This window comes from Bubalus kerabau, chromosome 4 (assembly GCF_029407905.1).
Source record: "Bubalus kerabau isolate K-KA32 ecotype Philippines breed swamp buffalo chromosome 4, PCC_UOA_SB_1v2, whole genome shotgun sequence".
Lineage (NCBI taxonomy): Eukaryota > Metazoa > Chordata > Mammalia > Artiodactyla > Bovidae > Bubalus > Bubalus kerabau.
Genome location: NC_073627.1, coordinates 101,952,780 through 101,971,065, shown reverse-complemented (window position 1 = coordinate 101,971,065; position 18,286 = coordinate 101,952,780). Strand labels below are relative to the sequence as shown.

Sequence of the window (18,286 nt, the reverse complement as noted above, 5' to 3'; positions counted from 1 at the left end):
AGTCCTTTATTGATAAAGATCCTATTCCTCCCTGACACTGCATTACTGTAGATTCAAAGGACAATTTAAATAAAGTCCTCAGGTTACAGCCACTGGGAAGCATGCACATCTCCATGTCTGCAGGATTTGGTTCTGAGCCAACAATGAGTCTACTGTATAACACAGGGAAAGCTCACTTTAAATAATGTAATTTAGCAGGTAACATTAAAGAAATGATAGAAAAGATTCTGGCTAAGGGCCTCACTCAGCTACCAATACAGAGAGAACTTTTTTCCCCCCAAAATTCAAAAATGGAGAAATCTGGTTTAATGACTCAGAAAATACATCAGCTGGGCACTGTGCCATTTCTTCCTTATCAAGGGTAACAAATGTGTCTGAACAACGCATCTGAGGACAGAGATGGTGAATGTGAGACACACATGTAAAGAAGCGGAATCAGACCTAGCCTACATTCTTGCGTAAACTTTAATCAGCTATTACATAATGAATTGTTTTTTGATGTATTGCTCAAGTTTGAACAATATGTTGTTATTATATTTTATGGGGAATAGGTTGATACTGAATAAGAGTCGGGACAAAAATACAAAAATTCTGCTTGAAAACTATTATTGGATCCATATTGTATCACCAAATGCTTTAAGAATTTGGGACTTGATATTGTGCAAAGAAGAGAATTGAAAACAATACTTCAACACCTTGGAGAGCTAATTGTTAAGGTAATATTTATATCCTGAAAATAATGTGAGGATCCTCTTTATATATTTTGACACTTGTCTGTAAGTAGGTAATACCTAGAATAAAAGTCTCCTGGCAAATTGCTTTACACATTCTGACAAAAAGACACTTCCAGTAAGTTCTATCACGTGTTCTTTGCAATGTGGAGATGTGAGAGACTACTGTGTTCTCTAGCAGCTCTAAGGCCAAGTGTGTCTTATATTCATACAACCCAACATAAGAAGCTGTGCAGCAAGATGAATGAGAAAAGATCTGAGAAATAACGGTGGCTTGTACTTCTAAAAAAAACATTAACCTCAGATTGAAAGCTAAGGTTAAAGAGTAGTGTGTTTCGAGTAGACAAGACCTCCGTTTACAATCTGACATATTTAGAATGATTTTTCAGCCAACTCCAATGAAAAAAAACACATACTATATTGACTTTCCTCTAATGCTGGGCAAATCAGTGTGCACTACTAATTCATGAGAAGTGTGTAAGAATTAACTGAATTCTGGGGCTATGTTAAGTGGAAATCTAACTTAAAATGCAGAACTGAAAGAATACAGAATTACTGTCAATCAGCTGATTGCTTTTATTTCTTGGATTTGTGAAGATTTGTCTAAAACTACAGTAATGGTGCCTTGCTTTTTTTTTTCTTTTGACAGGGAAGAGTTATTAAAATATCAAGAACTTGAAAAAAAGATGTCTGAAACTCATCATAAGTAGAATCTTAGGATTGGTCCTGCCATAGGCACTCTCTTGGTCCCAGGTCCTATAGGCACAATTGGTGCTAAGGTCATTGTCCAAGAAAAACAGCTTAGAACTAGACCTTGTCCTTTCCTAGGCATCCATGGCTTTACTACATTTCTAAAAGTAAGTTTTCATGATTTTCTATGCATTTTTTTTTTCATTAAAATACTTATTTATTTATGGCTGCGATGGGTCTTCATTGCTGCACACAGGCTTTCTCTAGTTGCAGTGAGGGGGGCTCCTCCTCTTTGGGGTGTGCCGGCTTCTCACTGCAGTGGGTCCTCTTGTTGTGGAGCGCAGGCTCCGGGGCACGCAGGCTTCTGTGTTTATGGTGCGTGGGTTCAGTAGTTGCAGCCTGAGGGCTCCAGAGTGTGGGCCTAGACGTTGTGGCACATGACTTTGTGCCAGTTGTCCCCGTGGCAAGTAAGACGTCAGACAAGGGTTCGAACCTGTGACTTCTGCATTGGCAGGCAGACTCCTAACCACTGGACGACCACGGAAGTCCTGATTTCCTATGTATTGTTTCATGTGTATTCTCCAATTAATAATAGTCACGTATGCAATCCCAATACCAATAATAGTTATCATTCTAACCTAATCATCTAATAAGTGAGAAAACAGGCTAGATCTTGTCTTCATATTATACCCCACTATATTCCACATTCCTATCTTCTAGTTTGTTTCATCAGTTAATGGACTTATTTTTTTGTGGTGATTAAAAATACTACATACATGCATTCCACTGAGTCTTTGTGTTTTGGACAAACTTAACTTGGAGCTATAAGACTCAAGCCTTTAAGAGATATTGTGATTCAAACATGGTTGGGTCAGGTTTAGGCTCTCATTTTATATACTGGGAATTGCTGGTTACACTGTTGGTGGAAAAACAAGCCTGGGTGTGAACTTTGGGCTCCCTTGTTTTTTCTGTCTGAAAAATTTTGAGAACTTTTGAGTTCAACATGCAGAGGAAATGCCATTTTTCTTCATTTAAGCATGGGATTAATACTTTAGAGCTTTATAATGATTTTCTCCCATATTATTTGAATATTAACAAATGGAAAGGAATTCTTGGAAAGATGAAGCTATTTGGTTTGAAATAATATTCCTGATGAATAATTAACTCATACTGAGAAAGGCTTTAAAACCTTGAAAGCATGTTGAAATGTCAAAGAACATACTATCTGAGCTGTTTTGTCCTGACTGGGTTAAAATACTTTTTCTTTTCTTTATTTCCCTTGTTAATTTGATGAGAAAGAATTGGATCATGTGGGTCTTGTTATAAAAAAAAACAAAATAAATAAACAACTTGCTTTGCACTCGATTTTTCAGGTCAGTAGATAATTTGATTTGAAAAGATTTCTCTTGTTGAGAGGCGTTTATAATTATAAAATGTTAATAATAAGGTCTTATGCTCTTCAGTGAAAAAGCAGGACCCAAAATAGTACATAAATTATTTTATTTATGTGAAAGTAAGTAATCATACGGGCCAAGTGTGTACTTCTGTATCATAAAAGTTGTGATTCGTGAAACAATACTAAGAACATGCTAAGACTTCAGAGACATTGACCAGGAAACTGAAACTCTGGGTTAGGGCTGCTGGGAAGTTGCTCTTTGACATCTGGGCAGTGGTTCAACTTGTCCAGACCTCTGACTGCTTATCTGCTAAACAAGGTGTGCTAGACAAATTGATTCCCTCAAGTCCCTTTAAGTTCTAAAATAAGATTGTGTCTCTGTGGTGTTCTTAAACTTCTTGGATTCGGAAATCTCTGTGAAGTGATTTTACGGAGAAGGCAATGGCACCCCACTCCAGTACTTTTGCCTAGAAAATCCCATGGACGGAGGAGCCTGGTAGGCTGCAGTCCATGGGGTCACTAGGAGTCCGACACAACTGAGCGACTTTACTTTCACTTTTCACTTTCCTGCATTGGAGAAGGAAATGGCAACCCACTCCAGTGTTCTTGCCTGGAGAATCCCAGGGATGGGAAACCTGGTGGGCTTCCATCTATCGGGTCACACAGAGTCAGACACGACTAAAGCAATGTAGCAGCAGCAGCAGCAGTGAAGTGATTTTAAGCTATATAGAGCCTTCAGTGGCTGTCAGATTAGGTAGGAACGCGCTTTAATGATCCTTCAAGTTGGTTCCTACTTCTTCTACCTCTGATGATCTGTGATGAGATTTATAGGTGTGATTGATACTTTAAATCTTGACTAGAACCTGGTAGGGTGAAAAATAAACAGATTCAAAAGCATGAGGAGGTGGTAGGACTAGGCTAGCACGTGGTCTCTTCAGGAAAAGCAGCTTTCCTTGACTTGCGGAGGTGAGAATGAGTAAGAGGCGGAGTTAGAGGCAAGGTGGGGAACCCCACTCCTGGCTCTAGAGGACAAACTACCGCAGCAGCCCAGAGCGGGGACCAGAACGTTAGCTCGTTGGCTGGCTCTGCTCCAGCTCACAGTGTGGCATCAAAGCTCTAGTACTTTCATTTCCTTTCACTTCTACAAACCCTTTGTGAAGTTTGTGTCAAAGAAATTTTTTTTTTTTTTGGTAAAACAGTTTATTCCCTGTTGTAAGATAGAAGTACTCAAGACCCATAGAGCACAAAAGCTACCTTTCATTTAATCAGTAACGTCTCCTGCTCCACTTCAATACACAAATAACAAAGAAAAACTAGGTAACAGCAATGAATTGCCAGTTAAGACCTAGACTGTAGTTTTTACAACCCACAATTCAGAAAAAAAAAAACAAAAAATGTTTACTTTGCTGACACCAGCAAAACCATAGACCAGAAAGTAGATAAATAAAATCAAATAATAATTTACTAGTAAATTTATTTAATTTCAAGGGACACAGGCCTTCCTTCTCCTGCAACTTACACCATGGCAGCCACTCACAGCTGCATCAGAACTAGCAAAACGAAGGCTTCTCTTTACAACATACCAGAAAAAACAAATGCTTCTCGCAAAGGCACAGGGTATTATCTGCAGAAGTCTCCCTGGATATGACTGCAGTTTGGCCAAAGACCCTCTGTGTTTCTACCAAATGCAGGATGATTCTTTTTAGAAGTGTGCCTTTCTCTGTGGGTTCTGCAGCTGGTCACCACTGTTGAGTTATGGAGGAATGGAAACTTTCAGAGTGTGTGTGAACTCAGCCTTCACTCTCCCAGTGTGTTCTCCTTTCTTTGGTTTTCTATGTCTTGGCACTGCTGAGGAGGCTGGGTCATGAGAGTGCCTATAGAGAAGGATTCCAAGATTAGCTACACTTATTGGGGACTTCTCAGCATTGTGGTGGAAGGGACTCATTTCTAGTTAGGGGACACTTTGCCCTGAAATAAAGCAGCGTTTGGGCCACTGCAGTATGGCTGTTCAGCTAAGTCACAGAGTTTTGGTCAACTTAGCTTGTATTAATATACATATACATATATGAAAGTCACTCAGTCGTATTCAACTCTTTGCGACCCCATGGACTATACAGTCCATGAAATTCTCCAGGCCAGAATACTGGAGTGGCTAGCCTTTCCCTTCTCCAGGGATCTTGCCAACACAGGGATCAAACCCAGGTCTCCCGCATTGCAGGTGGATTCTTTCCCAGATGAGCCACTGGGAAAGCCCAGGGAAGCCCAAGAATACTGGAGTGGGTAGCTTATCCCTTCCCCAGCGGATCTTCCTGACCCAGGAATCAAACTAGGGTCTCCTGCATTGCAGGTGGATTCTTTACCAACTGAGCTACAATTATTGTAGGGCTTTATTTCACAATGAAGTAGTTAAAATCAAATGCAGAGTTTCAGCAGGAGTTCTGTCTGTAGGACACTCACGGTGCCTGTCTCCTCATCTACATCCTTATGTATGAGCAGCACTATCACAACATCCTTACCCAACACCCCTGTGAGAGTTTCGAATGAGTCAATTAATTTGAAACATCTAAAATACACATTGGATACTGGCTATTCTTATGATTGGTGTGATCAACAAAAATGAAATAAACCTACTCATTTCAGAATACTATACTGACAAAAAGAAACCACAAATCTGGAAGGCCTCTTCCCTATTCTTATATTAAAAAAAATAATGGGGCAGACAAAAATAGTCATTTTTAAACTTTCCAGTCATGTACAACCTGTGCCTATATTCTACAAACAGAGCCACACACAGATGACACAGGTCTCTCTGCAGCGTTAGAGTAACGGAGTGTAGCTTCATTAGCACAGCCTGCATAGATGTACCATACAAATGAAAAGAAAACCCCGATAACTGAACAAAGCAATGGAGACAAAAATAAACTCAGAGCTTTCTGATTTACTCTTCGATTAGCTTCCTGGGACCAAAAGTAAAGGAAAAAACCAACACAACCAACCATCCCTTAAAAATGTTTTTTCTCCTTTCTAGGTAAGAAGCACCCCAGGGGCAGGCTGAGGTGGGTGCTGAGAATAACAGATCCCCACACACTTGCCCTGCTGCCCACAGGAGAGAGATGCCATTTAAATAGCTCTAATTAGTCTTTACGAAGGCTGCAAGCACCTTGTGAAATCGTTCCAAGTTTCCAGAGGTTAAATCCCATCTAGCTTTCAATTTAAGACAAATTAAGCTATAAAAATTTGACTGTGCACTGTTCCTCAAAAAGAAAGATGTCTTTATTTATTTAAAAAAAGGATCACTCTGCAATAAAAGGATTAAATTTTGTCATGCTTGTAAATAATTAACTTGAAAACTGAAAGACTGAAAATGTTAAAGAAATGGAGCTAACTCAGTGATTGATGTTCTAAACAATGTGAGAAAAATGAACTCAACCAATATGGGATGAGATTAGACAAGTTTTTGTGTGTGCGTGTCTGTGTTTTAAGATGAGGCATATTTTCTAACCAACTTCCTTCAGTGGTGTAAGCAGAATTTCAAGAGCAAAATAAAACAAACCCAGGTGCCCACACATTAGTCATTAGTGTCTGGGGTATGGGAGGACAGGAGTGAGGAAGAGAGAGAGAGAATGAACCAGGAGAGAGGAAAAGGAATCATATTAATTGAGTTGATATCACATGACAGCTATTAAAGGAATTCTTGACTGAGGAAAACGATTTTAATTCTTTAATGTAGGTACTTCATGTGGAACATTTATATTCAGTATAATTAAACATTTATTAGAAAATGTTGGATAGATTGCAGCTATTGATTTTCTTGTGTTTGTTTTTAGTTGTTTTTACTTATTGAAAATATATACGCTTACTAGATATGGCCTGTAGGAAAAAAAAAAAAAAAGGGTAACCCCAGCATGGGTAAGATGTGTAACTGGAGAAGGTTACCATGTGCTGCCAGCTGTTTGAATGAATCAGTAGACATTTACCATTTAACACTGTACAGAGGAGGCTGCGACAGGGCTTCAGTGTAGAGCACAAGTGTGGTGGCAGACGGCAATCAACAGTACAGGGGAGGATCGCTAGTTTCTTCTCTTTTACTTTTTAAATTTAGATTTATCTTTTTTTTTTTTTTTTGCTTTTTATTTTATTTTTATTTTTTTTAAATTTAATTTTATTTTTAAACTTTACATAATTGTATTAGTTTTGCCAAATATCAAAATGAATCCGCCACAGGTAAAGCAGGGATTCGGAGAGCTGCTCTCTCATTCTAAAGGTGCTACACTGCCCATCTCACAAATAATCAAGTTGTTGTAACAGCATCTATGTTCTTTACAGTTGGAATTTTTTTGAGTTGTCCCTATCACGCAAATCAAATAGCAGCTAATATATTTTGGATTTCCATTTAAAAGAACACATTCTTCCCCTTGTTGAAATCTGTAATGCTATTATAGATCTGGTTTTCATTTATCAAGCACCAACGTTTTCTTTTGCTTCACAGAGTGCTGCAAATATATGCAGCTTTTTCATTTGGATAGTATTAATTTTTCCATAGATCATAAACAAAAGATATTCCATCTGTGGATAAAAGGATCTATTGATAGTAATTCACAACAGTAATGATATTTCCCAGTATTTACTAGGCATTTTCTTTTTGCCAAACACTCATCTAAAGGCTTTATATGCATTAATTCATTAATTCTCCTAATAATTCTTGGAGGCAGGCATTATTATTATTAATTCTATTGCACAGATGAGGAAACCAAGGCACAGTAACTTATCCAAACAAGTTTTTCAGAAGCAAAAAGAGCCTGGGATACTTTAATAGGAAAGAAGTTCTTGAGAAATACACACAGGTCCTTGTAGGAAGGTACCCATTACAGGGATGAAGTGAATAATGATGAATGAATGGTTTGAAACTAAATATATTCCCCCCAAACTAGGAAAAAATAAAACAAACCCATATTTTACTAAGCTGCTTTTATCAGATTACAAACACTAGTGTTAAAAATGCATATGGCATGAAGTGCTTTATTCTTTGTCATTTCTAACTCTTAGATAAAACCATTTAAACCTGGTTTTGTAGGAGAGACACATATGAGCCAATAATTCTATTTGGGTAAACCCTCTGAATTAAATATGCCCCTCTCCCCACGCAAAAGAGCTAATAATTTCTTAATGCCCAAAATTTAATACTTATCTATGATCTTTGGATTTAGAATCAACCTTCATAATTTTTTGGAATAGCAGGGACAATCGTATATTCTCCTTTTAGGAAGAACCAGAATGAAAGACACTAAGTCAGTGCTCCCTAAATTGAAGAATACACTTGCAAAGAGACTGTGCGTCCATGATCTCTATGAAATTAGTATACAGATGTGTGTAGGTGCCTTTTGTTTGCAAGTGGAATTTGAAATGTTCATCACATTCTAAGAAGGAATCAGCTCCCCCCAAAGGGTTAACTGAAGTAAATGACATGCCCAAGGTCACATAGCTGCTAAAACCGGGATTTAGTTTCCAGTCTTCAGTCTTACCTCTTTCTTCTTAAGATACCTCCAAAAATATAGTAATATTAAACAAACAAAAAATCCACCTGAAAGCCTTTTATAAGTTGCTTATTCTTTGGAAAAATTCACTTTAGCTTAAGTCTAAGAACACAATCGAAGAACTCTGGCTCTAAGATTTCTACCATAAGTGTTTCAAAATGTATATTTCAAAATTCCTAGACAGTTTTCCCAGTCAAAAGGACAGTTTTTGAGTTAGGTTGACATATATAGGCTCCATTATCATGATTCAAAAGTGGCTATAGTCCCAAGTTGCCTTTTGGAGAGAACAGCCATCTTGCGTCCAGTTGACTCATATGTGAGAATTTTGGTTTTGCCAGTTACTAGCTAATGCCTTTAAGAAAGCTACTTGACTTTAAAAAGTTTAGCAGTTTCCTCATCTCTTAATTTTATATGATAATGACTAGCTTTTGAGGTTATTCTACACTATCAATAAAATCTATACATGATTTTATACACTATATATAAAATCTAAGACATGATGCCCAACACATGGTAAATACCAAGACAGTCATGTCTATCATAATGTCTTGTCTTTGTTGCTTAATTTAAAAGGAGAATTTTAAATTTTGCTCTTGACATAGGCCTGGCCAATGACTTAAAAAAAAATTCCATGTCAACATGGCTTTAAAGTGAAATGCTAATTATAATCCTACTAATAGAAATGTAGTACTGGCAGCAGTGAAGAATCATAGTTTAGGGAAAAAAACAAAACAAAACTTTTTTTATTCTGGACTGGGATAATTAGATTGATAGTTACAAGGCATTACAATAAATAATCTGCCTCTAATTGATATTCCTGAATTTACAAGAAGTTTAAGATACATAAAAAGATATTTGAACTAAGAAGATCACCCGTTAGGGACAGATGTAACATTCTGCAGCTGTAGGAGTCTGATGCATCCAGGTCACTGATGATTCCCTATTTTATGTTATAGCCTCAGGGAAGTTAGACCATAAAAAGAGAAATGAAATACTAAAATGTGAACTTTGTGTTAATATGAAATGATAAAATGGATTATTTTAGTCAGAAAGGCAAGGCCGGGTGTTCGTATCCATGCTAAGTTACTTAGTTAAGTCACCTCCTGTATCAGCGGGAAAGCAGGGTGAATGATGTGGGCCTATGGAAGCCTTGATCAAGGAATCAGAAGAATTCAATTCAAATGTAGGCTGTATTAGTTGTTCATCTTTTGCACTGAGACTCAGGGCTGATTCTCTGTTTGAGCTTCAGTTTTCTGATCTCTAAACATGGATACCTATCTATACCAATAAAATATTTATACTGTTGCTTCATCAGACTGTTATGAGTATAGTAAATAAGATAGTTGATGTGAAAACTGCATAGAGCTAACTCTTAGAGAACTCAAAAGTGAAAGACATTAGCACTGTGAAAACTGATATTCAGAGAGATCAAAGTGACATAACGAGTTAGTGACAGAGTTATGACCCAAACCCAGATTTCCTTGCTCTTTACATTTTGGTTTGGTCCCTTTCTCTTTTTCTACTTTAATGAAATTATAGTTTCTAAACAAGTTTGGAGTCTATAAGATTAAGCATATCATTATATATTATCTTATGCACATATAAATATTAATTTCCATTTAGTCTTTTTTGACAATATTTTAAGTCAATGAAGTAAGCCCTATCATATCTCTCAGGAATTATTATTTTCTCTTAAGTACTGCCTAAACATGTTGGGATGCCAACAGGAACTGCATTGGTCAGAAATTCAATTGTGTTTTCATACTGCTTACCATCTAATTCAATAATTGTGAGCATTTTGTAATTAGGACTCTCTTAAATTTATTTTGCATTTTTCCCAGCATACATAAAATAATTGTAATTTGGAAATACATCATGAAACGTCAGTATGTTCAAGGAGTTCAGTAAACACATCAGTGCCCATACACAATTCCTTATTCTTTGAAGTTTTTCCCTTGTCATCTCTCAATGGAAGAATGTTAAAAGTTTTGCTTTATTAAACCAGGATAAAGACAACACAAGTCACTGTGACAACTCCCAGTTTTTTCTTTAATGTCATCAGATCACTCTGCAAAGTAATATGAAGGGAGTGATCAGAAACACTGAGAGAAGAACAACAAACGGATCCCATATAAAACACTCAACCACAGTCACGTAAGTTATCACCATGGGTGGAACCCAAAACAAGTGCATTAAATTTTATAAAATGTATGTGAAGTCACATAGCATTTTAATATATTCTAAAAATCTGGCTCTGAGCTATCAAAGCTCCTTGTACAGGAGAAGCCTCAGTTACTGCTTCTGTGCTTCCAGATGCTGGCATTTTTTCTGTGCTTAAGATATAGGATGGTTGCTTTTCCCCTTAAATACCTGCTGGCTAGGGCTTAGTCTAAGATGAAACTCTGTTCATGCTTGTAATCTAGATTAAAGCTCTCTGTCTAGCCCATAAACTTCAATTAAATGCTTCTAACCTTTTGCATAACACTTAAAATTGAAAAAAATTTTGGTTTCTAGGTCAGCTCTAGATTTAGGGTGTATTTGTGGACACAAAGCTATAAAAAGGCACGTTTTAGTCTGATTCAAGTGCTTTGGATCTTATACTGTAAAAATAGCATGGGAATGAAATGTGCATAGTTTCCAGCTATTATAATAAAGGTACAAGGAGGACTATTCTTTGTCCTTTGACGTACTTTACTGTTACGATGGTGGAAAATAACAGGTTAAGGAAAATAATGACATAGCAGATGAAAGCATAGGGAAGTGGTAGTACTAAGTGACCTAATTCTGAGGGGTTTGAAACAATGCTACAGGGCAACAAAGGCAGCTTGACAAGTTCTCCAGCCAAGACCATGCCAAATGGGTTCTCCCTTTCTATTCATTTATTTTATTTTTATCATTTACCTTGCTTCACTGATGACAAAAAAGATTTCTCTCCTCTATGTGTGACTCGGTTTAGTTTTTATTTACCATGAAGATAATTTAAAAGCCATGAGACAAGAAATTGCTGTTGTTGTTTTTTACATTTTAAAATGGGAAGTAAAGTGTAAGCCCTGTATGGTAACCATCCACACATACCATTCACAGTTTCTAACCAGGACCTCAAAAGAAGCAACTACCAGTGTGACACTATCCTGCTTGAACTAGCATTGGTGAAACTTTGATAAAAGTGATCTTTTTTTTTTTCAGTAAGAAAACTGAACAACTAGTATCTTTAATTTCCACAAAAAGATTTATTATTTATTTATTTTTTTTGTTTTGTTAGAACATTTTCCAACATCAAAAGCAAAATCAATTGTGAGAATTTTACAAAATATTATCTATGTCACATAATACCATTTTGAGAAAAGGGGACTGAGGTATGGACTTGCTCTTGTTCTAAAACTCGAATTTAATGTGCTGTTGCTTTTGGTGCTGACTGGGAAAGTTTTTAAGCAGAGACTCAGATTAAATTTGGATACTAGGGAGGCAGGTAGGACTTGGTCAGGGTTATGAGATAAAGTGGTGGCCATCATAGATTTTGGAAGCAGGAAACAGGGAAAGATACTTGAACAACTATAGGTGAAAATATTTCAGTTGTACTGTTCTAGAAAAGGACTGGGTCTGAAGCTGGTATTATTTAATGTTTTATAAAACATCTGGAAGAGAATAAGCAGTGAACTTTTAAGTATGAAAAAGCCACAACGCTCTTTCGGATGCCAGTGAGGATGAATGTGGTACGTGGCAGTTGGTGGTCCAGGTTAGCTGTTATGACAGAGGGAAGGATTTAAGTGACATTGTAAACCACTTTTTAAGAATAGCAATCCAATGCAGTGCTTCAGCCAAAAAGACTAACAAAATGCTGAGTGTTGAACACAAGCTCTTAAGTATTTTTTAATATGCCATGTGAGAAGGATTTATTATTGGAAAGAGATGAATGGATAATACTTTCATGAATCCTTCAGAGAAGCTAGGTATATTTGAGGAGTAATCCTCATTTTCTAGGAGCAATCCTTCCTTCTGGGATAAAATCCTTAGTACAACTGATTACCAAGCAGTCCACAAATAGATGAGTCAGACATTTCTAATGTGCTTTGTTTTTATTAATCACCACATCACCCATTCCTAAACTTCTGATTGTCCTTAGTGATTATCCAGATTTATATGCAAACAAGCTCCTTACCATTTTCAAGTTACAGTCTATGGGCATCTTCTGATAATCACCTGTTCATTCATAACCATCAGCAAGCATCAGTAAAACAGGCAACCTCAATTTGCTTCTCTTATATAAACATGAACTAAATGATCAACCTTTCATCCAGGGTGGAAGCAAGAAGGTATTGAGGGATGCCCTGTGTCAAGAATACCGTGTGTTCCAGTACTGGTATATCTGTATGAAAAAAGTGAGAATAAGCAGTGCCTAAATCTTACCTAACTATGTTCATAGATGACTGAACACCTAGTTAAAACTGTATTTTCATGCACACATTTAAACCCATGGAAATAAAGGTAAAAATATTATCTGCATTTCCTTACCTTCTATTGCTGATAGGAGAACTCGGGAATGATCATAAGCAATTACATTTGCATATCTATTCTTTGGTTTGTTTACTTCCAAGTTTGAATGTTCCCATGTGAACTGCTGGCCAGGGTCAATCGACTTTAAAAGAAAAACAGCACACATACAGAAAATCAATACTGAATAATGTCAGATTATAGGCATTTATCACAAGTAACAAACGTGATTTAAAAAGAAAATTTTGAAGTTACACTTCATCAAGATGATCCTAGCTGTGAAGCTGAACACTGATATAACCAGCATAAGATGAAGTGATTAGTCATTGGAAAAAACAGTGATAGTCACCAACATTGATTCAAATGGGGGAAAAAAATCAATATAGATGTTCTGTTAATAGTGAAAAGGCAGGTTGTTTTTTTTTTTAACTTTTCAATTTTCTTCTCTGTTGCTGTAGTTTACAAGTTATCTTGGTTCAATATTCCTTCCAGTTCTGTGAACATTATTTTATCCTGATTCTTCTTCCTATTCTTTCCTTTCTGGACCTAACCTCCTTCTTTAAGGTGGCAGAACACTCACTGGATTCACTGGGCACAAACTCTTCTTTCACCTGCAGGTTGACATCATGATGGCAACTGAGAATTTTGTCTGCGTCTCTGTAACATACTACGACCACCATCGCACGGCGATTTGTACAATTAAAACAGGTAAGAATAACAGTAAGAAGAAAACTCAGTTAAATCTAATAATCATCTTAGAATACTAATTTATAATCTAATACAGATAGGATCTAGTCACTTTTTAACTTATCATTTTATATTATTATGTTTACAAAGTTCGCTCTTTGTTAATTTTAAACTTATTTTTTTTCTGATTTTTAATGCCTTTCCTGATGCCTTAATTCAACCAAAGTTGTTCTATAAAATATATCTTGCATAGCTATAAAATGATATATAAATTTCTTTCTATACAGAACCATTATTTTGAGACTGAATTCAGGCTTTGATTATAAAATACTGGGAAACTTTTTAATGTCCTGCAGTGTTATAGAAATGAAAGTATTTTCTCTTTCATCATAGCATACTGACTCTTTTTTAAGATATAACTTCATGGTATACGGAAACATGAGTTTAGTAATTATAGAAACATGATTTTAAATGACCAAAATCAAGTTTTCAGAAATAATGATATATTAGGTTTATATTCCCAAGATGAAATTCTTTAAAAAGCAAAAACACTTTGCTAAATTCATAGAATTTTTAACAGTTATTTTCGATACTGGATATTTTCCATGCTTTTATGTTGATATCTACAACTTGAAAGTAAAATATATCCAACAGCTGTTACAATATTAAGGATGCACACATTTTGTATTATAATGGATAGAATTCAGCACAATAATAAACTCACAAGTGTAAAGAGTAAAGCCTATTAACAGTCATGGATAGCCTCTAAACATAAATTCTCAGCAGTATAGATTGCAGCTTCTAATTTACTACAGATTATAAAACCCCCTTTCCTTTCTTAGCCTGTGCTAATCTGTATATAAACTAGTCAATCAATGAACAGTATCCATCAAAATAATTATCCATGTCTTAAAAGTCTAAAGAATAAAGTGATTAGGGGTCCTTCTAGTTTGTTCTTCCAGAGAACCTCATCATCTTCCCTGCAGAATGTACTCCTTTCCGAGTATGCTGTGAGCTAAGGGAAGTTGAAGCATTCAGATGTCCCAACCCTGTGCCTTCTCCATATAAAGCAGCTCCATTTAGTGACCAAGCCCTGTCTTAAAAACTTCTCAACTCCATCCCAAGTCTACCATTCCCTAAATGACAGTCCTTCAGTAGCTGATGTCTTCTCTAAACTCTCACTCTAATCCATTCTTTATACTGAAGTAGACATTCTAAACCACAGCTCTGAATAGGTTAGGGCTGTATTTAAAACTCTCCACAGACTCTGGGTGGCCTTTGGCTAAAACTCTGAAGTCCTTTGGCCACCATCCTACCTAGACACGTTTAGTGATGTTTGTATCTACAAAGATGGCTCAATAAATGGTTCAACAATTAAAAAAAAAATGTTGCTGAGAAAAGTTCATAAAGAGAAATCATGGAGTAATTCTTTCTTATAGCATGGGTATTAGAGAACAGACTTTGGAGACTGCAATGTGCAATGTATTAATTAGTTTAATACTTTAATGTTCATTATCATATGAATAAATAATTAAGAATGTGATCATGAAGGTACAACTACCACTGATATTCCACTTTACACTAATGAGCATTACTGAGTACATAAGCTTTTTACACAGTATTCTCCAAAATATTCCACGAAGTTCTTAAACTCACTGATACACAGACATTCCTTTAGTGGAAGGCATTACTCCCTCTGATGGCCTTGTTACTCAGACTATGGTCATTCATATGTGTAAATGGCATGCATTTAATTAGACCAGTGAAAATGCATCTATCACCTCAAAGACACTGTGAATTCATGGTCATTTCCACTCTTGCCACATATTTTCAGCCCTCAACATGATTTATTTGTTAACTACATAGTCAGTTAAGTCAGTTCAGTAGCTCAGTCATATCCGACTCTTTGCAACCCCATGGACTGCAGCATGCCAAGCTTCCCTGTCCATCACCAAATCCCGGAGCTTACTCAAACTCATGTCCATCGAGTCAGGGATGCCATCCAACCATCTCATCCTCTGTCGTCCCCTTCTTCTCCTGCCTTAAATCTTTCCCAGCAGCAGGGTCTTTTCAAATGAATCAGTTCTTCGCATTAGGTAGCCAAAGTATTGGAGTTTCAGCTTCAACATCACTCCTTCCAATGAATATGCAAGACTGATTTCCTTTAGGATGGACTGGTTGGATCTCTTTGCAGTCCAAGAGACTCTCAAGAGCCTTCTCCTACATCACAGTTCAAAAGCATCAATTCTTCAGTGCTCAGCTTTCTTTAGAGTTCAACTCTCACATCTATACATGACTCCTGGAAAAACCATAGCTTTGACTAGATGGACCTTTATTGGCAAAGTAATGTCTCTGCCTTTTAATATGCTGTCTAGGTTGGTCATAACTTTTCTTCCAAGGAGCGAGCATCTTTTAATTTCATGGCTGCAGTCACCATCTGCAGTGATTTTGGAGCCCAAGAAAATAAAGTCTCTCACTGTTTCCATTGTTTCTCCATCTATTTGCCATGAAGTGATGGGACCGGATGCCATGATCTTCGTTTTCTGAATGTTGAGTTTTAAGCCAGCTTTTTCACTCTCCTCTTTCATTTTCATCAAGAGGCTCTTTAGTTCTTCTTCATTTTCTGCCATAATGGTGGTGCCATCTGCATATCTGAGGTTATTGATATTTCTCCTGGAAATCTTGATTCCAGATTGTGCTTTATCCAGCCCAGCATTTTGTATGATGTACTCTGCATATACGTTAAATAAGCAGGGTGACAATATACAGCCTTGACGTACTCCTTTCCCAATTTGAAACCAGTTTGTTGTTCCATGTACAGTTCTAACTGTTGCTTCTTGACCTGCATACAGATTTCTCAGGAGGCAGGTCAGGTGGTCTGGTACTCCCATCTCTTGAAGAATTTGCACAGTTTGTTGTGATCCACACAGTCAAGGCTCTGTAAAGTATACAACTTGGTAATGGAAACATTAGTTGTATATCATGTATGTTAATATATTTAGGCTTAAAGTGCGACCCATGAGATGAAGACTTGTAGGCAACAGGATAATGATAGTAATACCTGCCAGGTGATTATGCTTTTCCATGCAGTATCCTATTTAAATTTCACAAGTTTTACAAGGTTTAGTATTGTTTTATTCTCCATTACGAAGATAAGGAAATGGAAGTAAAGAAAGACTAATTCAATCAATTTTACTGAGGGACTTCTCTGCAGCAGGCGTTTTGGTTGGTAACTAATTTGGTCACATGGTGAAATTCCATACATTAACCCTGTAACCCAGGTTTGGGTGATTTCAAAATCCACTGATGATTAACAGCTGGTAATTCCTAATCCATGGTGCCACTTCACTATCTAGAAAGCCACTGCAAAGTAAAGAAGCCATCCTTTATCTTATCAGTCCAAATATTTCTTTCTAACTGATCATCCTGTGTGTATGACCAGGCCACTCAAGATGCCTGTTCTCTTGCTCTCTGTATATTCCCTGATCCATTTATTTAAAGTGAACTGGTTACTTACGTCATCTACCCCTATTCAGAGTCTGACCTTCCTACACGCTTGCCCCAGGCCGCAGCCAATGATTGTTCTAATCTTCAGATCAGACCATCTCCACCTGATGGTTTATCAGAGAGAAGGTTAGTGGCCTGCCCCTCTGCTAGTTTCCCTGGCAACCTGAAGTCAGTTCACCTGTAACTAGTTCCCATCCCCTCCCCCATCATGAAGGCTGCTGCCATGTTCTGCCCATTACTGTCTGCGTCTGCACTCAGTGGGGTGTTGCTCCAGGACCCTGCTTCAGACATGTAAGTCCCCCCATTCATTAAACCATTGATGTTTCTGTTGCCAACTCCAGGCTCTTTTTTCAGTCTTGAGGCTGGGCAAGCACAGGTCTGGCGGCCCTGCAGGGTCAAGCCCAACAACTGGTAGAGTGACCAGGAGACTGTGGAAACTCCTGTGAGTACCAGGATGCTGGGAAGGAAGGCCTGGGAATGGGAAGCTGTGGGCCCACCTTCTGATATGTGGGGCCTGAAAGTTGCAGATATGGTCCTGGGGTGGCTGTCCACTAATGGGGAGCCTGAAAGTTGCAGGGGTGATTCTGGGGTGGCCATCTACCTGTCTGTGGGGCCCTGTGGTAGCTGTTGTTGACGAATGGGGGCCATGAAGAGAGTATAGAGAACTCATAGACACCCCAAGGCTGTTGGGGAGATGTTGGCTCCTATTACAGTGGGATAAAAGTGGTGGGTGGCTGTGGGCTGGCTGTTGTTTTTTTTTGTGTTCATAAAGTTGAGGAGGCTGAGCTAACAGCTTAGTTGAAGGTTAACTTTAAATGTTGATTCCAGTTCCTCTCAAAAGTGAGCCATGTGAAAGTGAGTGAATGATACATATTATTGTCTATTACTGCTATTTATTTAAAGTGAACTGGTTACTTAGAAACCGAAAAACAACAACAACAAAAATCCCTGAAAATGTCCAAAGTGGGATTCTTTTGACATTATAAACTGGTTTTTGTGTATGCGTTAAGAGGAAGTTAGCTTTCTAGAAGGAATTGGTATTTCTCTTCTTTTTCCTTTGATATTAAGTAATGGACCTGGGTTCACAGGAACTGTAATCATCTGATCCCTGACAGTTAAGAAAAAATAAAGTAAAGAGGCCTTTTTAAACTCTGGCTGGAAACCTGTGAAATCTGTTTCTATATAGATATATATCTGTGTGTACCTTAGAAATGGGTCTCTGTCTCTAAAGGGCATGGTCAGGATTGGGT

At 37.4% G+C, this 18,286-nt stretch overlaps 1 protein-coding gene across 2 annotated transcripts in view; it reads right to left on the bottom strand.

The window, feature by feature from the left end:
• PTPRD (protein tyrosine phosphatase receptor type D) overlaps positions 1-18,286 on the bottom strand; it is a 566,636-nt gene that overhangs the window by 66,288 nt on the left and 482,062 nt on the right. For both annotated transcript variants that reach the window (XM_055578085.1, XM_055578084.1), the window contains exon 24: positions 12,864-12,987. In XM_055578085.1, the coding sequence (XP_055434060.1) occupies positions 12,864-12,987 (124 nt within the window). The remainder of the gene's footprint in view (positions 1-12,863; positions 12,988-18,286) is intronic.